This window comes from Pezoporus flaviventris, unplaced genomic scaffold (assembly GCF_033815535.1).
Source record: "Pezoporus flaviventris isolate CSIRO_AGI_PZ_B2104156 unplaced genomic scaffold, CSIRO_AGI_Pfla_v1 ptg000025l, whole genome shotgun sequence".
In the NCBI taxonomy this organism is placed as follows: Eukaryota; Metazoa; Chordata; class Aves; order Psittaciformes; family Psittacidae; genus Pezoporus; species Pezoporus flaviventris.
Genome location: NW_026892573.1, coordinates 25,139,075 through 25,162,411, shown reverse-complemented (window position 1 = coordinate 25,162,411; position 23,337 = coordinate 25,139,075). Strand labels below are relative to the sequence as shown.

Here is a 23,337-nt window from a genome sequence, read left to right as displayed (position 1 = left end):
GAGGTGACAACCTGTCCCATGTACTTTATAGCCTGCTGATTTTGTGCTGGAGCCATCAGGGACCATGTACCAGCTCTCTCCCCTCTATCTCTGCTGCCTTTTTTCAGTACTTCCCGCAGTACAAAATCAGCCCTGATTTTATATACAGAACATGTAAGAGAAGGCTTTGTACATGAAAAAGAGGAATACTTCAATGTGGGAAGAATAGGCCTGGTCTCCAGCTTAATTCACATAATTAAAATCTCAGACTAACATTCTCCCAGAGAACCTCTGAATTCTACAGAACTGCTTGAATATATGAAACTGAGCCAATAACTATGCCATAATACATGAAGCCAGGAGATAGCACATTCAGAACGGTCCTAGCCTGAAAGGCCAGGTTATCTGCATGTTTGGTCTTGAATTCATCAAGGTGGATATCTGCATGATGCTGCTGCTGTAGTCCTCTGTCCAGTGGTGATGTGTGGCTCCTTTATAGGACTGACAGCAAGGCTCTTGGGGCTCCCTTCGGTAGGAGACAGGGGAAGCAAAGGTTTCCTTGAGTTCAGAGGTAGACTGGATGATTGGATGAAGTCTAAACCTGTCAATGAGTATTACTAAACTGCTCAGTATCACCACTCCTGTAGTCTCAGGTTGTTCCCCAAATGGTCACTCAGATAATGATACTGAACTTAGCCTGAACAGATTATATTCATTCTGCCTTCAGCCTTCTTAAATTTGATTGTCTACTCCTAGATAATTGTCGAGGCTTTGTTGTTAGTCCCTGGAGGGTGAGCCACATTTAAATGGCCATTCTGAGGGTATGGCTCAGCAGTCACTTCAATGCAACAGAACTGCAACAGCAACAGAACTTGCTCTCCTCGGTTCCTGGTCAAAATAAAAGTCACTGGTTTCTGGCTCTATCAGGCCCATGACCTGGCTTACTGTGTAGACACAGAGCTGTTAACAGTGACTAAAGAGCAGGGTTGGGTGCAGTGGGCCATAGATGGGGAAAATGGGACCGCAGATATTGGCAGGTACTTATGCTTATGTCGAATTGAAATGATCCTGAAATACCAGCTCAACTTAGACAAGATGAACTGCCTTCTGGAGTCACTCATCTGTTCAAAGTCTCTTGGAGGGGGGCAAAATTAGGTGAGATTCAAAACCAGGTGCCTATAGATCATGGGCAGAGCACTGTATTTGCTCAAGTGCTCCAAAGTTACTGTCACTTTTAAATTCAATCCCCTCCAAGGCTTTTTTTATCACTTTCCTTTTCGTTTGCAATTTAGGAACTGCAGATGAGACCTCAATAGAAGGGACTGGTGCTGTTAATGCTTTTGCCCTGATGTTTAGCATTGTAGATGAAAACTTCAGCTGGTACCTTGATGAGAATATAAACACGTTCTGCTTAGAGCCAGCCACAGTTGACAAAGAGGATGAAGATTTCCAGACCAGCAACCGAATGCATGGTGAGCAGGACTCTTGAGCAAATGGTGATCTGCAGCAGGCTCTTTTCATTTCAGTAGGACTTTCTGTCCCTTGTGATGTCCTTTACCTGTATCAGCAAGGAATGGGGTCAGGATGTGGAAGCAGTGCTGATAAAAAGCTTTTCCATAAATACAGCACAACACACTGGTTTGCAGAAAGGGAATTTGGCTTTCATGCCCAGCTCTACCATTTGTTTAGCATTTTCTCTTGGGCAACAGATTTAAGCCATTTTGTGACTGTTTGACCAGCTGTGAAAAGAGAAAAGCAAGCTGCAGAGCACTTAGAGATGTGTGTGTTGGAAGAGCTCAGACACTGGAATGGGTTGCCCAGGGAAGCTGCGAATGCTCCATCCCTGGCAGTGTTCAAGGCCAGGTTGGACAGAGATTTGAGCGACATGGTCTAGTGTGAGGTGTCCCTGCCCGTGGCAGGAGGGTTGGAACTGCGTGATCTTAAGGGCCTTTCCAACCCTAACTCTTCTAGGATTCTATGATTCCATGTTCTCAAATGGCCTTGTTGATGGTGAGCTGGCTGGTACAACCACTCCTGTGGTCCAGATATCCATTGGCTTATAGTACGTTGTGCCACTTGGAGATCTGGTGTAAGAAGTTAAATCCAGGTATTTCTCTGTATTTTGCTTGTTCCATGGAGCCTAGGAGCTAAAACATTTTGCAAAATATGAGTCTTATTCTCCTAGTGTCCTGATACACTGTCAGGTGTGGAGGCTGAGCAAGAGACAGCTGACTAGACTGATTTGACTGATATTGTAATTTTCAAATCCAAATTGCTTAAGCCTGGCACATAATGGCATATTTATGACTCAGAATAAGAGGAAATAGATTTCAGACATTAAATAGCTGCAGAACAAGTTAACTTCATTATCAGGCCTTTTTGGTGATGACTTGGCCTTTGCCAATCTTGATACCACCCAGGAAGCTTTTCACAGACCTAGCCAGAGAATCTGGGGCCCTTTGATCATCCAGAGCTGTAAGCTGCATGTTCAAGATGGTACTCTTCATCAAGGAGCCTGTGAGGGCCTTGTGGGTATTCAGACAGTTTCTTTTCTGGGCCAGGAAAGGATCATCCTTAAAATGGGGTCAGAGGCACTTGGCACTTCTCTTTCACCTCTCATAAAGTCTCATACTTTTGTTTTTAGCTATTAATGGTTATATTTATGGCAATCTTCCCGTCTTGGAGATGTGCGCTGACACTTCCATGTCCTGGCACTTGTTTGGCATGGGAAGCGAGATAGATATCCATGCTGCGTATTTCTATGGCCACACGTTCACCAGCAGAGACCAGAGGGCAGATGTCATTGGTCTGTTCCCAGCAACGTTCATCACAGCGGAGATGACTCCTGGGAACCCGGGGAGGTGGCTGATAACGTGCCAGGTGAACGAGCACTTACGAGGTATGCTGCTATAGATCTCCCTCATCCTTCCAGAAGTTCCAGCCTTTATTATGCTTGGAAAAGAAAACTGAGAGATGTTTCCAGGGGAAGCAGGATTTCACACCTCTTTTTTTTGTGACTAACTGAGTACTTTGGAACCATTTCACCAGATAAACATCACAAGTATGAGTTTAGTCACCAGTGGAAATTACTCATGTTGGGCCAAATCTTCAGCTAGTATGAATAACTTAGCTGTGTAATTCATATGAGGAAGGTTTGCTATGATGCCATGATGATGCCATGCTTTCTGTGAGCAGTGAGAGGAGCCTTCATCATCACTTTTTGTTGTAAATAAGAAAAACATAAAGAAATACATAAAATAGAAATGACACCACATAAAACCCACATAAACTAAAATCATGACAACTGAGTGCTTCATAGTTTTTTTCTTTACAGAAATCAGACAAAAATGGGCAGGGTTTTCAGAAACTTTCACATGAAGGAATTTGGTGATGATGTGATATTTGTGCGGTGTGATAGCCCAAAAGCACATATCAAAAAAGGGGTCTTATGACAGCAGGCAATGTATAATTCTATCAGAGATGAACTGGAAGAATTTTTACATCTAAGAACTTGCACATTGATTTCAGTGGGATTTGCGTCAGGCAAAACAGACTTGATTCTGGCAACCGACAAATCTCTTCAGTCTGGTAATAACCAGCCTCTATTTCAGTGAAAGTCAAGGGGAGATGATGCCATTTTGTACGCTTCAGGAGGCACTCTGACCCCCAAAATCATTCCTGCATCCTTACCCAGATTAAAGAATTGAGTAAATAAGCCTAATAAAGAGTGTCATTGATGTCAGTGGGTTTACCTGTGGCATAAAGTACCACCTTGCAAGAGAAGGGTGCTAGCATCTTCCCAGGCAGAGGATGCCTTTAAAAATAGCAATTTTCCCTAGTATTTGTTTCCAATCCATGTAGCTTCTAAAGAATTTTGAACCCATGATATTGCTGACTCTGCAGCTGGCCAAGGACTGTCTCCACACTCTTTCTCCTCGCAGGTGGCATGGAGGCACTGTACGATGTTCAGATCTGCCAGAAGAACCTGTCGCGGCCCTCACCACCCAGTCACAAGAGGAGATATTATATCGCTGCTGAAGAAGTGCTCTGGAATTACGGACCTGACGGTTATGATAAATTCACTGGGCAGGGTTTAAACACCACTGGCAGGTGAGCTTTCTAGTCCTCTCCTGTTGCGCTTTAATTTCAGGAGTCAGGGTGAGACTTCCCCAGTGATTCACCAGGGTTAGGTCCTGCACTGCAATTAACTTTAATTGAAAGGGGCAGGGAGGAATGGATTTCAACAACCTTGCCAGGAAGTTATATTCGTAACTGCAGTGCTTGGAGTTGCCTTCTGGAAGCACTTATCTTGATCCATTAAGTCCATGGAGAAAGTGAGCCCTTTGTGCCTTTGTGAGGTACAAAGTTCAACAGAGCTAACATTGAAACTCCTCAGGCAGCTTTCACACTTACACTCGGGTGTACCTCAGAGGTGCCATAATGGCAGATTCCCCCCCCCCCCCTTTTACTACTGATGATTTGTATTACATTATCTCCTTTGCTAACAAGGATTAGAGACATGCTGTGCACAGTTAATGGCACAGGTGTTGTCCTAAGCTAGTTAGAGGTAAGTTGACATAGACGTCTTCCTAAGTAAATGGGGTTAAATACATGAAAGTCTAATGTACAATGAATGTCCATTTGTTAACTAATTTATAATTGTAATTCAGATCAGTAATACCTCCCCTTGTCTGCTAGAGAAGTGTATGCAAACTAGCAACTTGGGGGAGGTCATTTCTCTTGTGTCTGGAGTTATAACTTCATTTGAAACTAAGGCTTCTGCCTGAACCTCCAACTATTTAACCAATCCAGTTTGTTAATTCCACAGTGAATCTGCAATATATTTCACACAAGGGACTGACAGAATAGGAGGGCAATACTGGAAAGTTCGCTATGTGGAATATACTGATGCAACATTCAGTAAGAAGATTTGGTCAGAGGACATGAAGCACCTGGGAATACTTGGTACAGTGAATATTTTCCCTTCCTGTCATTATGTCAGGTTTGAATGCAGATCCGCTTGAATCCAGAGGGGAATTTTATGCACACAGCTGCCAATCAGCCCTCTCTTGTTTAGATGGAAATATAGTAGAGGGTAGCTCTAACACCTTCTCTCACTCTCATCTTTTAAGGCCCTGTTATAAAAGCTGAAGTGGGAGACACAGTGCTGGTTACTTTTGCCAACAAAGCCAGAAGAAGCTACAGCATTATGGCCCATGGTGTAAGCTTCAGCAAGCTGTCAGAAGGAGCTCCATACATAGATGGTAAGTTTTGACTATACAGCTCTATCATCACATCCAGAATACCTGAGTATAAAGATCTTCTGTTGCTCTGCAGGTTTGCCCTTTATGTGGATGCTAGGGCACAGAAGGGATGATTTGATTAACTTGTATCTACCGTACATGTCACAAGCCATGGGACTCCCCAGTCTGCCAATGTGCTGGCTCTTCCCCCTGGACATGTACCATAAAGGAGTCTAAAACTCGATGAGGTCGATGTTAAGCCAAAGTCACAGGCAGAATCCAGTTGATATTAACTCTAATCTCTCTCAAGCGCATTCAGTGGATCTCTTCTGGACATGCTCCAGAACCATGAAGCTAAAGATCTGGCACAGTGCCCCTGCTGAGTCTTTGAATACAGACATTCACATGGTCTGGGTTGCTATACTCCTGATTCTCTAATCCAGGCTGGGCATTGCCCTCGCTTCACTGTCAGGATAGTCAGTGTTGGAGGCAGCTTTTATCTGGTTGACCTGGAATGTGAAGCAACGATAATCCTTATTAATCCTCATAAATATGTGAACACTCAAATGGAGCCTTCACCAAAGGCTTCCTTTCATTTTGTACAAGAACAGGATCTGCATCTAAGTGTTAAATGTCACGTTTAATTGGTAGGCACCTTTTTTAGACAGAAACAAACCCTTTAGAAGGGTGAAGTTCCATTTACTTTGAACACGTAGGTCACCCTCTGGAGATGCATTCTGTCTCCATCAACTACAAAAGAAGCCTAAAGTTTGGGTGAGGGACTAAGATAGATGGCTCAAGTCAGGTGAGCTGAATACCATCCGTAGTGATACAAAGATAATATTGTGGTCTCTGAAAAAAGAGTTTGCTGCATTCGTAGAACTGAAAAGAAAGGCAGGTCTCTTGTCTAAATTGCTTTGTTTCCACTACAACATATGAGAAAGAAACTCATAGGACATAATCCCTCTCTGAGAACTACACTAAGATAATTAGGTCAACATGTAAAACTCGTAACATCATAAAATAAAATCTATACAAAAGGCTTTATTAAATTCTGTTGTCTCCACTTGCTGACCTTGCAACACAACAAATTTGCCAGCAGGCCCCAGTGCATCATGAAATTGGTTTGAGTCCAGCCTTGAAGTTACCCACACATGTCCTAATGCCATCTGTGTCAGATGTAGCTCCCTGGTGGAAGTGCGGCTTCCCTCTGCTTGCAGTCCTGTCTTGCTTTCATTTAACACTCCCCAGTAATAGCGCCCATCAGCACTGCACGCTTTCAGGTGGAGCAAAATCAAACCAAATCCTACAGTTCAGTAGCAGTGTGCGCTGCACACCTTTGGTATTGCAGAGAGGAACCTGTCTCCAGATTCATCAACAATCTTCTGCCCCTTCTTCTCCCCTTGTAACCCTTGTGTCCTGTATTTCCATCATACCTGTTGTATACATGTAGAGATCATACAAGGGCTGTAGGTAAATGATTTTTCAAAGGCTGCACATTGGCTGTGTGCAGCTTATTCACGTGAAATACTGTGCATAAACGTACCTACTGACATCTACAAATGTTTGCAGGCATCTTTTTCTTATAGTGGTCTCAGGAAATACTCTTCCATGTTGCATTTGACACTTGTCCAGTCTCAGAGGGTTTTTAACTCCAAATCAATGCTCTCCTTATTGAACATTGTTGCAGGATGAATCCAGTAATATCAGATATGATCAAAACAGTACTCTTCTTTGTATTGTGTTTTTCAGCAAACAGTATGTGTTCATATGTAATACTGTTATTTCCATTCCTGTTTACATTTTCAAGAGGATTCTTTCGGGATATTAGAGAGGAGTATTAGATTGGTAAATGCTGTTGCTGCCAGACACATCTGACTGTGTTGGGAAAATCTATTCAATGGATGCCTAAGCATTAAACAAAATTCCCTACTTGATCTTCCTCATAGCAAAGACCAGAAAGGTGACTTGGCTCTTCTTCACTACACAGGGTGCAGGGCTGACCCCTTTTCCCGATTCTCCCTTCAAGTCTTTTTTGTAAGTCCTTCGTGAGTGGATGCCGGCGTTTTTTTACAGCGGCTAAATTACATGCGTGGTGCTAAATCCACCCTGTGCATGGCAGCAGACAATGGCCCAAATCCTTTAACAATAGCTTCCAAAAAAAAAACAATAGCAACAGCCCTGTGAAGACTCTGACAGAGGTTCCTGTGCACTGCTACAAAATCAGAAAGAAACAATTATCAGAGTCAGATTGGGTTTGAACTTCTAAATAGCCGCGGTCGCAGCTCTGCTCACTGATGTAGTCGCTTTGCTGGTGCTCAATGAAAAGCCAGCATCTGTGTTTGTGCCACAGATGAACCTCACAGCAGGGCAAAGTAAGTTGCAAACATTAGAGGAAGCCAGATGATAGCATTAGAAGGTGTCTGGGTGAAGCAGCTAAACTGGCTCTATGGGTAAATGGTCTTGGTTGTCCCCATGGCACAGGACTTGGGTGAGGTGTCCCCAAGGCATAAATGCCCGAAGCAAGGACTGATGCCCAAGCTGTGACTGCAAGGGGGAGCTGGTCCACAGCAGCTATGTCTGACTCCCAGCAAACACTTGTATTCAGGAAGACAAAACCTTCTCTATTTTCTCTCTGCAGGCTATATGAAGCCAGGAGCCCACGTTAAGCCAGGTGAAACCTTCACATACAAATGGAGGGTGCCTGAAAATGGAGGTCCAACAGAAAGTGACCCTCCATGCCTCACCTATCTGTACTACTCAGCAACTGATGCCGTCAAAGACACCAACTCTGGCCTTGTGGGGCCTTTGCTGGTCTGTCGGAAGAATACACTGAATCCCGACGGGACACAGGTGCCCAACATGGACATCTGCTTGACCCTAGCAACAGGGTGGTGCACTGGAGTGGGGGGTCCCATATGGGCCAATTTGCCCAGCTCAGTTTTAAGAGATTAAACAAATGGCATTGCCCAGGGTAAAAGCTGACCCAAGGGGATGGTTAGGAGGAGGAAACCATAATTCCCCAGTATTCTGGCTCATCCCTAGGTTTTCCATCTTTTCCATGCACTGATTGGCAATCAATGCATATTTTCACCCCAAGTAAGTAATGGACACTTTATTTATCCTTTTGGTATATGGAAGAGTGCCAATCCCTGTCTCTACAAGGACACAGTGAGAAAATGGCTGCAATTTTTTGGGGGAAAGAAAGTTTTGCTTGAGTAATTCTGCACAGATTGATTTTTAATGGCTTGGCTTCCTTCTTGGCTACAGAAAGGAATAGACAGAGAATTTTACCTCCTCTTTTCAATCTTTGATGAGAATGACAGCTGGTATCTGCACAAGAATATTGAAACATTTACTGGAGACCCTTCAAGAGTAGATGAAAATGATGAAGATTTCAAGGAATCCAACAAAATGCATGGTATGAAATATATAATATCTGTTAATGATACCTTTGGTTCAGTCATATTAAGAAGATGAATTGGCAGGTTTTACCATCATTCACAGCCAGCTGCGGTGCACTGGGGATGAGGTGGAAAGCTGTCAGTCAGTTTATGGACAGCTCCTGATGCTCTTGGAGTGCATCCTGAAACCCCAGTCACATTAGCAATGAATGCAACCACTTACCAGCTACGCCTGGAGAAAGGGAAGAGTGTAGCTTTTAAATACAACACTTGAGTCTATAACAAGGAGTAATGTCAGAGTCAGGCATCAACTGCAGAAGAGGCCAGTGTTCACTGGTGCTTTAAATTTCACTGCTGGCCTTGGCACTGATTTGGACAATGAAGGTCCACCTGCTCTGCTCTGCCAGCTCCCACTTGGGTACTGATCACCTCTGGAAGAGGGGAATGGCCAATAGTATTTTAAAACATCACTTGTGGATGTTAAGTATCTGACTCCCGGATGGACCTCCTCCAAGCTATTCCTGACTCAACAGATTTCAACAAATCACATAACCTCTCTTTGCTTTAGATTTCTGAAGAGCACTGAGAATATATATTGTTAGAGAACCTCTGGGCTTTCCAGGCCCACCTATTTAATTCTTCTATTATTAGGTAATATTTCATACTGGAGTTTTGTTCTGCCAAAATATCTTTTACCCAACGATCACAGAACATTTGAGGATGAGGGAGTTTAGCCTTTCTTGTGAAAGAAAGAGGTACATTTTGGAAGTAAAAGTAGAAATAAAAGGTAAAAATCACATAAAAACTTTCCATCAGAACTGCATTTATAATGTGGACTCTTTCTGGCCTACACCACAGCCTTAATCATTTGGTTATACATTCTCCAGGCTGAAAGGAGGTGCCTTATTTATACACTTCACTCTGTGTGTGTGAAGCGTCCTCAAAAGCTTGGGTGAGAAGTGCTACATCACTGCAAAGGGCTATTACGAGGTTTTACAGGCTAAAAAAAAACCCAGGTAGAAGTTCAGAGTTTATAGGAATAGCATTACGAGATTATTTTGGTGTCATCCAGTGCTACCTCTGCTTCACAAAATGCCCTTTTAATTAATGCTGTGACTTGCTGAGTCATGAAGTGCATCACCATCTCTGGAAGTGTTCAAAAACCATGTAGAGTAGGCCCCCGGTGACATGGTTTAGTGGTGGTCTTGGCAGTACTGGGGTAATGGTTGGACTTGATGATCTTAAAGGTCTTTTCCAACCCAGTTGATTCTATGATTCTCTGAGTTTCTTGCCAGGAAGGTGGTAGGAGGCTCTGTGGTGAGTTTCCACAGACCTACTGCCAACCAGGTTCTTTCCTTCTCCTCCAGCTGTCAATGGCTACTTGTTTGGTAACCTGCCAGGCCTGACCATGTGCAAGGATGACAAGGTCTCCTGGCACCTCATCGGGCTGGGCAGCCACTACGACATGCACGGGGTTCAGTTTCAAGGAAACACCATTGACCTGAGGGGTACGACGAGGGACGGTCTGGCCTTGTTTCCTCATTTATCATGGACAGCGCTGATGCAGCCGGACCGTGTGGGTACGTTCATGAGCTTATCTTGGTGGTGTGGCACATGCAGAAACCAGGCAGCCAAAATAACAGTCAGTGAGATGCTCTGCTTTGCACAAGGGAGCCTGAAGTCATGGAGACCATGTGGACCTGGTATAGCTAAGAGTTCAGACTGGGCTGCTTTTCTGGGAAGGAGCTATAAATCAAATATGTATATGCACCAAAGAGTGGAGGCTTTGATGACCTTGGGATAGGCAGAGCAGCAGGTAGAGAGACAGCTAATGAGATGTTCATAGGATTTCCATAACTCTTGAAACAGGCTTTTTTAGCAGAGAGAAAATTCACTGCTGTGTAGATAGGGATTTAAGCCATTTTAGGACTTCAATAATAGCTTTTCAATAATATTCTGTAGGAGCTTCTTCAGAAGCATATACATTAAAGAGACTTGCAATTCTCATGTATAATCCACTGATGCTTTCTTCAAACTCAGAGGGACCATGATCTCATGATGAAGAGTGCAATGTTACTTTTCTTTACATTAGTGCAACTCTGTTTAAATCAACAGTTATCACTGTTGTGCAAGGCTGTGCCAAGGACCATCCTTGGCCAGAGCACTTGATGGAAATATCTGTATTGTGCACATGCCAGGTTAGACATCTGGCACTGGTATCTTTTTCTTGTGCATACCCCATATATTTCCCCTATCTGTCAAGTAACTGCACTGCAGAACTCCCACTAATAATATATTCTAGGAGATTTTTTACATTTTGCCAGGTAGCCTTCTATAAGCAGTAAATTGAGTATTATCAGATCTTGACAATCATCAACGTGTGATTTTCTCTAACTGCACATTATTTTACCTTTTCCATCGCTTTTGCCCTAGAAGCATAGGGAAGGCCAACAGCACCCTGGCTGGTATCAGAACAGCAGGGCCAGGGCCAGTGATTGTTCCCCTGTACTGGGCACTGGTGAGGCTGCACCTCAAATCCTGTGTTCAGTTCTGAGTGCCTCACTACAAGAGAGACATTGAGGTGCTCGAGCAGGGCCAGCGAAGAGCAGCAAAGCTGGTGAAGGTTCTAGAGCACAAGCGTGATGAGGAATGGCTTAAGGAACTTGCGGTGTTTAGTCCTGTGAGGACAAGTCTCAGGGGGGACCTTATCACTAGCTGAAAGGAGGTCATAGGGAGGTGAATGTCAGCCTTTCCTCCCAAGCAACAAGTGATAGGATGAGATGAAACAGCCTCAAATTGCACCAGGAGAGATTTAGGTTGGATATTAGGAACAATTTATTCACCAAAAGGGTCGTCAGGGATTGGCACAGACTGCCCAGAGGAGTTGTTGAGTCGCCATCCCTGGAGGTATTTAAAAGACGTGTAGATGTGGCACTTAGGGGTGTGGTTTAGTGGTGGACTTGACAGTGCTGGGTTAACAGTTGGGCTTGATGATCTTAAAAGTCTTTTCCAACATAAACAATTCTATGATTCTATATAAGCATCCCCGTGCTTGACTTTCCATACAGCATCACAGATTAGGTTTGCCTGAGGACAGATCAGAGACGTACAGTGCACAGGAACTGATGCCAAGCTGCTTTTGGAAGTGTTTTAAATCACCTAACTCTCCTGTGCTTTCCTTCCAGGCACATTCAAAGTGGTTTGCAGGACTTTTGATCACTTTGTTGGTGGGATGAAACATCTCTACGAGGTCAGCAGCTGCCGTAACACCACCCGAGCCCGGCAGCAGAGCGGAACCATAAGGCTCTACTACATTGCTGCGGAGGAGGTGGAGTGGGACTATGCTTCAAACAAGAGCTCAGTACCGAACATTTACAACATCAGCAGCAACGAGGAAAGGTACTCAAAGCAAACATTTTTTGTGAGCGTGGGGCAAACTCAGAATGGAGGGGAAACTTGGAAGCATCCTTTCATGAAGCCAGCATCGTACCTGTTAGGAGGCAGTCTTTGCTGAACAAAATAAGAGCAAATGTATTTGTAAAGTGACAAACTCTCAGACTGGACTAGTTCATAGGCAACGTTTTCAAATGTTTTCATCTGCGTGTCTTGTAATGCTGTTGGAGCCAAGAAGGCTTCCAAGTACCTAAATCTATGTGTGCGTTCCAGCCCTGGCTCAGCCCTAAAATGGTACCACCCAAGCCCCTCCTCTCCCTCACTCTCCCCAGTCTCCCCATCCCAGTGCTCTAGTTTTCATAGGGAAGAAACCCAGGTACACATCCCAGACATGAGCCCCTCCAAGAACTTCACGTGCATTAGGGAGATGCTGAGCCTGCTTCACTGCAGTGTGGTAGCCCCTGGCTCCCCTGGAGAAGTCAGAACGTAGTAATCACTGCAAGTGTATCACCTCTATACTGCACTGTTCTAAGGAATAAAAACCATGTGCAGAAGATACACGTTCCAGGTCATATCGCATAGGGAGGTCTCTGAGACCACTTTGGTGAAAACAAAAAGGAACAAAGAGCATACTTAAAAAATAAACCTTAGAAAAGTGGCTGGGAAACTGCACCCTGTGAAGAGGAAGAGTATGGTGAGGGGTGGAAAATACAAGAGTCAGAGGTGATGAAGTATGCTTAAAGAAAACATTAACTCCAGTACTGTCAAAGGCTGTTGTTGCACACACAGTAAATTACTACAGTAAGCACTTAGTACAGTAAGCAGTGTTCCTGGGGCATTTTATGCCTTTATTTAGTACGTTGTGAGCCAACCTCACCGCTCCTTTGCCAGGGGCACCTTGGAGATGAGCTGCCAGGAGACAGAGCTGCTCTCAGAAGAGGGTGAGTGCTCTCTTCCACAGCTAGTGGCGAGTGTCCTCTGCTGGCAAATCAGCCCTCTGGGATCCCATCGGAGCAAGGACAAACTGGGTGACTGCTCAAACCTGGAGGGCACAAAAAAATACCTTTCCCACTCTATCTTCATTCTGGGAAGGCATCCAGCCCTGTGCAGTGCATACCGGAACAAGGCAGGGGAAAGCAGCCCCTCTTAGGTGATGACGTTTGCTTTTGCAAGGTTAGGCTTCAGTTATCATCTTCCTGTGGCTGACTAATAGCCAAGATAGTGAAAGCAGCCATTGTGATAAGAGGACTCTGGGTTGCAGGGACAGGCAGTATCTTTTATTGGAGCAGAGGATGCAGCTGGAGACAGTTGCCAAACCCACTCTTAGCTTGAAATTTATCTCTGCTCTGCAAGTTCTGGTGAAGGATTTGTGTTCCCAAAGGTTTGTGGTGATTGCAATGTGTTCTCAGCTTTACCTGTTTGAAGAGGGGGCATATTTAGTAGGGATTATCGCTGTTATTATTTGCTGTTTAAAATCTCTTGCAGCACCCAGGGTTTCGCATCAATTATCACACTGGATCAAGCCATAAATTCTCCTCAAATCTTTTGGGAGGAACACAACAGTTAACAGCCTTTAAATATGTAAGGCTTAATGGGTTTAAATTTTGACTTTTAATTTTGCAGCTATGGGCATATTTTCTTGAATCAAGCAGAAGATCAGATTGGTTCAAAATACAAGAAGGTGGTTTACAGGGAGTACACAAACGGCAACTTCACACAGCGTAAAGTGAGGACAGAGGAGGAGGAACACTTGGAAATCCTGGGCAAGTAGCTCTTAGACCAAGCCTGACACATGAGAGTATTGCTTTCAAAAAACTAGGTTTTTCCAGTTTTGTTAACATGGGAAACAAGGAACACTGATGCCTATCCAGGTTATCAGTGATTTTACACCCAGTTTGTATAATTGCTGAGTGTAAAGATTCTTTCTAAATTAGAGATTTCATTCTCAGACATGAATAAAGAGTTTCCTAACAGGGAGGATGTCAAAATGCAATTCCAGGATTCACCTTAACTTCTGTGAGTGAACAAGCTGTCTGGCTAGGGTTTAAACCACAACAACATGTAATGTGGGGGTGACTTTTGTAGGAAGATTAAGTCATTATTAAGGGGCTGTAATTGTGTCTGAAATTGGGCAAGACAAAATTTTACGCATGTCATAAAATAACCATCAGCTCATATTTTTTATGGGGTGCAAAGTGGGCCACAATGGCCATAAAGTAACCAACACTCTCTCGGAATGTATTGGACATTTCTTTTTGGGGGGTACAAAGGTAAAAACATTATTTTGTTGTAGTTTTCTCTTTTTTTTCTTTTATTAAAAAAAAGCTTAAGAAATATAATTTTGAAAGATACAAAAACCATGCACAAGAGTTTTCCTTAAAAACAAGGCGTTCAAAGACCTGCCTCCAGAGCGAACAATTCTTCTCATTGACCAGAAAGAAGAAAAGATTATTTATATATAAGGAGCTTCATATCAGCTGGGACAACAACCAGGTTTTGATGGCTCTGCTGAAAGAATAGAAGAGTCCAAAGGTTTTGGGAAAGACCTTGGCTCCTTTCCTAGGCCAAGCTGGGGATAAGTCAGTTTGTTACATTCAGAAATGAAGCATTAATCACTGGCATCTTCTGGTTTAATTTAGGGCCGTTACTCCATGCTGAGGTTGGTGACTCTGTACTGGTTGTGTTTAAGAACAAGGCCAGCAGGCCTTATTCGGTAACCGCACATGGAATAGAAGAGGTGGGCTGTGAAGAGCAACCCGAGACACCAATTACACTCCCTGGTAAGGCTGCTCCTTTTTTTCCCTTTGAGCTACAAAGGCTGTAGATAAAAGGCTTTTAACACATGAATGATAATCCCTCTATTCATGCTTATGCATACCTGTATGTTCTTCCAGACATAATACACTAGCTTTTATTCAGATACGATGCTGTGTTACACATGTAGGTCATGTTCAGGCAGAGAAGGTACCTTTGTTCCTGTTAGAGTCAGAAGCAGGAATGTAACATCATTGGGCAACCTCCAAAAAAAGGCAGAGGGAGGCCCATAGTCACGGCAAGAGAAGTGTAAGCCAGAGCTGCATTTGCCTCCAGATTGAAACTGTGTTTTGAAAACAGAGAAGCTCAGTGATAGAGTTACAGTTGGCAGTATGAGCTCTGCTTCTCTCTTGATCTACACAGAAGCAGCATTTGCATTCAGAGCTGATGCACAAAATGCAAAATGTAGCTGTCGTGTGAATTAAAATTCCTTGAAAAAATCAAAAGTCCAAATATGCCTCAGCTTCTAGTGAGAAAAATAGTGGAAAATAGTTCTCACTGCATTGAAATCTTTCATATAGAAAAGTTCCTCCTAAAATATCTGTACTTCAATTTTTATGTTGGGTTTTACATTGTAGTAGGCAGACTCAAGCCCAGGCATTGCAGTCAAGCCAAAGTGTACATACCTTTGCTTTCCATCACTCACACAATATTTTTTGTTAGTATTTGTGAGCTTCAGTGTGAAACTAACTGAAAAGAAGCTCTGATGCCCCAAGCTGGAATTTCTTTCCTGTAACCAGCTGTATCAATAGAGTACAATCACCCAAAAATTAATGAGCCAACATCTGCCAATACCTGTGGTTAACATGGGGGGAGGGGGGGGAAGAAAGAAGAGAAAAGGACTGATTTATATGATTCCCTTGTTTTATTATGTGCCCCATGATGCTGTCGATGTTCTGTTAACAGTTGAGGTGCAACACAGGGAACACTACTGTCATGCTTCCTATGTCCACACGGGAGCAGGCTTGGGATAAGTTAGCTTGAGGGAAGGTGTCCGCGTTTGACAATAAGCCAAAGGAAAGGACTCTTCAGCAAAATCTAAGGACAGACTTTTCCTTAGGAGTTTGAAAGCAGCAGTTAACACAGAAATCAAGTCCCACAAAGCAAAAGCAATTCCTGGACACTTCTGTACCCACCACCGTCATCTAGAAATCCTCCCTGTCTCCCTAGGCCAGGCTGGACTGCTCACCCCAAGCTTCCCAGAGCCCATCTTGTTCCATTAAATCTTGAAGCAGTCATCAGCCAGATTGATGTCCTGCTAATTTGTACTCCCAAGAGCACTTCCAGCACCTCGACAGATTGTGGGTGGCACGGTAGAGTTGCGGAGAGCAGATCCATAGCAGCCAAAACAGCCCTCAGCTGCCACAGCTTTGTCCTCTCCTCATCCATTCCTCTATTTACCCAGCAGGAAAAAGGGAGAAAACATCAATTTTCCTCTTGTTTATCAGTCTTTTCAGGGGTTATGCTTCATTTGAACTTCAAAGACAGGTCTTTGATGCCACCTGAAGTGTCTCAGGTTTTAAGCAAAGTGGAGATCTTTCCATCTGCAGTGTCCAAATGTCCTGAAGTGAAAAGCAAGAAAATGGTAAAGGACCATAGGCAGGATACCTTCCCACATCATCCCCTCTGAAAAGGGGTGGTGACATGCAGGTTAGATACAGGTGGAGGGCAAACTCTTCCCCGGTGTATCTCTCCACTGCATGAATATCTCTGAGACTGGGGATTTCTTGTTAGTGGGTTTTTGTCCTATTAGTGTAGTGTTGTCTCTTTAAAGCCTTTCTAATCTCCACCGAGTGTATAAACCAATGCTGTAATGAACAGAAGGTGCTTGTCCTGTAAGATTAAATGGTATTGCAACAGTTCCATGAGACTCACCTCATAGAGCACAATAATTGAGAGTCACCATTTCTTTTTTGTAGTTATTGCTGTACAATAAACCCCACTATTGCATGACCCATCAAAACAGGCTCGGTGACACAAAACCAGGCTCACTCACTTCACAACCATTTAAGCTTGGAAATTCTCCTTTGACCTGATGCCTACAGCTGTTGGCAGCTGTTGGGTTGTGCCTGTGCTAAAACCATAGCTAAGAGTCCTGTGATTTCTTTGTTTTTCCTTGACTCGTAGCATATGCCCGTCTATTCTTGGCTTTTTCCACCCTGGAAGACTTTCTTCACCCTGGAAGACAAGTACCAAAGACTGCCTGGTTCAACATTTCTGCACCACTTAAAAAGGGCAAAGCGCTGACCACATCTTGGTCTCCTTTTCTTCCCTGCAGCACCAGCGAAAAAACAGAGCAGGGAAATGCAGCCCAGGCAGTTCCTCTGAATATAGGCATGTTCGCATTCAGTGTAGACAACTCAAATAGATCATTTCCCCATCGGTTGTTCTGGAGTTTTTAAATCAGAGGTCAGGGAACCTCTGCTCAGGGAGGATGTGGCAGGGGTGATGGCTTTTGGGAAGGGACAGTGGCTCTCTGGTATTTGATGGAGAGCAGGGGCTTAGCTGGAAGAGGAAAGGACCCCTCTGTTTCTCCCAGTCAGCAGGCTGGCACGTACTCAGCTCTCCTGGTCCAGAACTGATATGCTGCTGCAGCACTGTCTACTGTGCCCTTTCTACTGTCTACTGTGCCCTTTTCTGCTGAGAAGGTCCAACAAACGTTTTCTGGAGCTTGGCTCCAACATCTTCAGATGACCTTCAGCACCAGCATCCAAGATCAGTGATCTGCTACATGTTTTGCCCAAAGGGAAAGATAAAGTCTCCTGTCTCCAGACTTCCCTCTGTGGGGTGCCACTGTTGACAGCATCATTTGCACATCTCCTTTTCTGAGGCTATCTGGCTTCCTTTACACCACTGGAACCTCAGTAACCTCTCGGAAGGCAGCATCACATCCATATCTCATTGCTGCATGCTTCCATAGATAGTTTTGATTCAGATCATGTTTTGCTAAGGCGGGTTGCAGGTCTCAGTTACATGCTACTCAAAGCTTCTTATACCCAGCTGCTCTTGGTAAAATTGTTCTCTCTGTTTCAGGGGAAATAAACACCTACAGATGGAATGTCCCAGAACGATCTGGCCCTGGTAAAACAGATCCAAACTGCATTACTTGGGTTTATTATTCAACAGCGAATTTTGTGAAGGTAACCAAGAAATGGTCATTAAAGATCACATTCCTTTGGTTAAAGCATCCTACCTTGAATAATGTTTCTGAAAGGATCCTACTTCACATTTATGCGAGGACCACAGGCTAGAAGAATGATTTACAGGGCTGGACGCTTTGTCCTCTTTGATAGCAGTTGCACATGCCTGGGTAATGTAATCCATGGAAATCCACAGGCATACACCAATGCAATGTGATTCCCTCTTTAAAGAATAGTTGAAGGAATGTTGGGTGAAGGCAAAACATTGCTTTGGTACATTAATTTAGGGACATGGAGAGAAAGATATCTCTCATCAGAGTAAGAAATTATTTTTTCTCATCCGATATGAAAATAGGATTTCATCTTTATGCAATCTGTAGTTAATTTGTGTCTATTTCATAACTGGATGAACTGGAAATCTATAACCCATGTCTTTATTTCAGGACACATACAGTGGTCTGATTGGACCTCTTGTAGTTTGCAGAAGAGGAGTTCTAGATGAAAGAGGTCAAAGGAAAGACATTGATCGTGAATTTACTCTTCTGTTTATGGTGTTTGATGAAAATGAATCCTGGTATTTGAAAGACAATATTGAAACATACCTTCATAAGAATCCTGATGATTTTAATGCCACTAAGAACTTTGTAGAAGGCAACAGCAAGCATGGTATGTAGGACTCGGGGGCAGCAGTCAAAGAACTTAGGTTTCTTTTTCACAGCCCTTTTAGGAAGACACTTGACTTAGCCTGTACTTGCCCAACCATGTCACAATTTCAGAAACTGCAGCTTTTTGGAAACAAAAAGATTTCATGGGGCCAGCTAAGATATTTCTCTAACAAGACAATCTTGTTATATATAATAATATATATTATATATATATTTTTATATATAAAATAATATATATTACATATATATAATAGACATACAATACTTTAATCTTAAACTCTTAGGAAGAGGCTGCCCTTCCAATCTTCCCTTGTTCCTTGGGAGCTGTGGTCCTTGCAGGCTTGCTCTGTAGGAGCATAAGGATGACGTTTTAGAGCTGTGTCTGTAGCAGCAAGCAGCACAGAAGCCAGGCAGAACAGACTGGACAGGGGCAGGAACAACCCTGGCAAAGCAAATTGTCTTTATCTACAGTTGGTACCTATTTTAGGCAACAACTCTTCCCTCTTTTTCCATGCAGATCATCAGCATAAATCCTGTTTGTTCAGGAGTTTAACCTCAACTAACAAAAAAACATGCCCAGTACTTTTCAAGACAGAAAAATAGCTGTTGTTGTGCAGTTAGATCTGGAAACAGGAACAAGAACTGTGACTGTCTCCCTGCCATGGTCACACATGCCTGTCCCCTCTCTGCCTGGGTAACCCATCGCCCCAGAGAGAAAGTGCAAAGGGTGCTGAAGTGCAGGTTATCATCACCATACCGTGGCCAGTTATTAACCAATCCTATTTTGTCATTCTTCCAGCCATCAATGGGAAGATTTATAACAGTCTTCTGGGTCTAACAATGAACAAAGGTGACAGGACAAACTGGTATTTGATAGGAATGGGTGATGAAGTGGACATACATACCGTTCACTTCCATGCACAGACCTTCATCTTCAAGGTTGGTAAAATCAATCAAAGTAAAACCTTTAGAATATGATGGTAAATTTCTGCAAAAGAAGTCCAGGTTCTAGCCTGGTTTTACAGCTTGGCTGCAGAGCCCTGGGCTGATGCTGAGGTCCGTGAGAGTTTTGCGTGTGAAGAAAATACAAAATGAATGAGATCTTTGCAAAGCTTCTGTTACTGTAAGACTGCTATGAAACATTAATAAATGTCGCTGCTAGAAGACATGGTTCGGTGGGTTGAAATAAGTGTTCACCCATCTGTATAAGGAAAGATACAGGAGGGAAAAATCAGTTATGCCTGCTTAGAGTGCAGTTTAATGTTGTGACAGCTTGTCACTGGCAGGTCTATCTAAAAACTACTGTCTTTCAAAGAAATATCTGGGCTCAACCAGCACCCAAAGTCCCCAGGAGGGGTCTCCTGTTAATTATATGAGCAATATAATTATAATAATTAAAAATAAATATAATTAAAAATAAGAGGTGTCCACAGACCTCAGGTTCCCTGGATCAGGCTCATTAGAAATTTATAACAAGAAGCATTTGATCTGCCTTGAGGAGCTGAAAGTCTAACTGGAATATTTCAGTGCCTTTGCAAGGTATTTGAGGCACGACTCTCACAATGCTGGGTTTGCCTTGCACAGACAGATAAGGACCACAGAGGAGATGTATACGACCTTTTTCCTGGGACTTTCCAGACAATTGATCTTGTAGCAGAAAACCCTGGAACGTGGCTTCTGCACTGCCATGTAGCCGATCACATCCACGCTGGCATGGAGACAACCTACACCATCAATAAATCAGGTGCAGTACCAGAAACATAGAATCATAGAATCATAGAATAGTTAGGGTTGGAAAGGACCTTAAGGTCACCTAGTTCCAACACCCCTGCCGTGGGCAGGGACACCTCACACTAAACCATATCACCCAAGGCTCTGTCCAACCTGGTCTTGAACACTGCCAGGGATGGAGCATTCACAGCTTCCCTGGGCAACCCATTCCAGTGCCTCACCACCCTCCCAGTAAGAAACTTCCTCCTTATATCCAATCTAAACTTCCCCTGTTTAAGTTTTAACCCGTTACCCCTTGTCCTGTCACTACAGTCCCTGATGAAGAGTCCCTCCCCAGCATCCCTATAGCCCCCCTTCAGATACTGGAAGGCTGCTATGAGGTCTCCACGCAGCCTTCTCTTCTCCAGGCTCAACAGCCCCAACTTTCTCAGCCTATCTTCATACGGGAGGTGCTCCAGTCCCCTGATCATCCTCGTGGCCTCCTCTGGACTTGTTCCACAACTCGGAGGTGGTATCGCAGCAGATCTTATAGAAGGCAGGGAAGAGATGAGAGCTAATGTCACTGCTGCACCCTGCACATTACTGCCGTGGCCAGTTAACATCATCTAGGGACAGGACAAACACCACTAATGACATGGCAAAATCTTTGCTGCACTCCACGACTTGCTTACAAACAGTTGGTGCTTCACTTCTAAGTGGAGCACCCCTTCTAAGGCAATGTCAGCCTGCTTAGTCATCCACAGCTGGTGCAGAAAACAACTGCAAAGCTATTTTTCAGCCCTGCTGACACATGGCGTGTGGGAGGGCACGCAGGCTGGCATGGGGCTGGTTCTTCCTTGCAATAACTGCTGTCTCCCAGAGCTAGTTGAGTTCCTTTCTGCACGGGCAGAGATCAGCTGAGGTAAAGATGCTCCAGAATGTGATTTTTCATCCTGTCCAAAAAATAGGAAATCTTCTGACTCAGAGAAGTTAACAAATTTTTGAGTGGTGCTCATCCCTTCCACCACTTCTGAGTGAAGCCAAAGGTGCTTTGTGAGCCTTTCTTGTTTGTGAGCCACATAACTTCACTGAACATCTGGATCCAGCATCTTCTGCCTGGGAGTCCACTGAGCCTGCTACACTGCTCTGCAGGGACTGCAACGGTGTTGGCTGGCACAACCTGTACCTGTAACCCTATAGCAGCAGGATAACAAATGTAATGCTAAATATAGCCAAAATATTCCTCCCTTGGATAAGGTTGTTATTCTATACCACATATTCATGCAGTCTGGGAAACTTCAAATGAATAAGCAAATGCAGAACTGAAACACAGAGTCATGGAATGGTTTGGGTTGGAAAGGACCTTAAAGCTCATCCACTTCCAACCCTCTGCCAGGCAGGGACGCTCCACACTAGATCAGTTTGCTACAGACTTCATCCAACCTGGCCTTGAACACTGCCAAGGATGGGGCAGCCACAGCCTCTCTGGGCACCCTGTGCCAGTGCCTCAGCACCCTCACAGGGAAGAACTTCCTTTAATCTATATTTACCCTCTTTCAGTTTAAAGCCATTACCCCTTGTCCTATCACTGCAGTAGGTAGTGAAGTAGCAGAGATGCCTATAGAGAAGGGGGACATTGCCCACGGAGCTGCCCAGAGTAATAGCTGTGCTGATCAAATCATGATTTCTGTACAGATCACCAATGGAGAAATAATTATATAAAACCAGCACCACTTTTACAGATGAGAACAAACTATTTGTTAAGGTTTTCAGCTTAACAATGCTTCCTCTCCCTGCACAGAGAGGAAGGCTCCTTCAGCAGAACTCACAACCAGAGCATACAATGCAACTACTGCAAAAAACACCACCACTGCCGAAGGTAAGGATTTCTTTAACTGTCATTTCAGACTCTTCAGATTCATGTGTAGGTTTCTTATCAAATGTTTCTCTTTTAGCAGATTATGACAGCAAAGGGGGCATTTTTTTTGGCAAAACTTTGAGTCCTGGAGAAACCAGCCTGATCCTTGCAGCCTTTTTCTTCATTGGACTTATTCTGCTGTCAACAGCATTAACTGTCTTCTGCCTCATCAGCCGCCAAGGAAGCAGGATCCATTACACAGCTCTGCATGACAAAAGTGCATTTCTAACAGATTCCCTGTAAATCCCCACTTTTAGCATCACTCACAGAGCCACACTGGATTTCATGACATGCTGCTAATAACACTGAGCAAGACACATGCTGATAGTCCTACCCCATCACCAGTGCTCTTAAGAGTGAACATGAGGGTTCAGCTCCAAGGCTCATGTACCACCTATCACCATTCCACTCCTCTGGAGCTCAGTTGAGCTTTGCCCAAGATCAGATTTGGCAACCAAGCAGAGCAGCACGACTCATGGCATCCACATCAGCTGCACAGGATTTCCACGGGAGTCAGGCTTGGGCAGCACAGGATCCATGTGCTCTGTGCAGAAACACGGGGCTCACACTAGGGAATAAATACTGTTTTAAGTGTGCTGGCTTCTGACAGAGCAGCCATGGTGTTAATCCAGAAGGGCCAGCGGATTCCCAAAGTCTCGTTCAATGAATTCACTGAGATTTAAGCGATTCTCCTTTATTTCCCCTCTAAAGAAGGAAACTGTGCACTGCGGACAGATTTTTAAAGGCATTTAGGGACCTACCAATATATTTTCACACCCGATGCAGTTCAGCAGTGCCCCTGCTATTTGTTTCTAACAGCATTTGTTAATGCCTTTAAAGATCTAGCCCTAAGAACCCCCTGAAAAAGTAGTTGACTTTGTAATTGCTGCTCATTGTGGTCCTGATTCTGCACCTCTTCTTTGCATTGAGTAGCTCCTCACTCCCCACCTGCAATGAAGCCATCAGGAGGCTGACCTTTGCGCTCTGTGAGGAAGACAGGCAAACCCAGGCCATGTTTCGTGATACTTGAATGTTTATAGCTCATTTTTAGTTAGATAGTGCTCATCCTTG

General features: G+C 43.9%; 1 protein-coding gene across 1 annotated transcript in view; it reads left to right on the top strand.

Moving 5' to 3' along the window:
* The window catches only part of HEPHL1 (hephaestin like 1), a 35,261-nt gene extending 11,924 nt beyond the window's left edge, over positions 1-23,337 (top strand). The window contains exons 4-20 of the mRNA XM_061458191.1: positions 1,272-1,451; positions 2,624-2,878; positions 3,921-4,089; positions 4,808-4,944; positions 5,112-5,243; positions 7,864-8,075; positions 8,493-8,643; positions 9,994-10,206; positions 11,812-12,025; positions 13,643-13,782; positions 14,659-14,799; positions 17,867-17,973; positions 18,417-18,639; positions 19,438-19,577; positions 20,223-20,382; positions 22,150-22,227; positions 22,304-23,337. Of these exons, the coding sequence (XP_061314175.1) occupies positions 1,272-1,451; positions 2,624-2,878; positions 3,921-4,089; positions 4,808-4,944; positions 5,112-5,243; positions 7,864-8,075; positions 8,493-8,643; positions 9,994-10,206; positions 11,812-12,025; positions 13,643-13,782; positions 14,659-14,799; positions 17,867-17,973; positions 18,417-18,639; positions 19,438-19,577; positions 20,223-20,382; positions 22,150-22,227; positions 22,304-22,509 (2,858 nt within the window). The 3' untranslated portion in view covers positions 22,510-23,337. The remainder of the gene's footprint in view (positions 1-1,271; positions 1,452-2,623; positions 2,879-3,920; positions 4,090-4,807; positions 4,945-5,111; positions 5,244-7,863; positions 8,076-8,492; positions 8,644-9,993; positions 10,207-11,811; positions 12,026-13,642; positions 13,783-14,658; positions 14,800-17,866; positions 17,974-18,416; positions 18,640-19,437; positions 19,578-20,222; positions 20,383-22,149; positions 22,228-22,303) is intronic.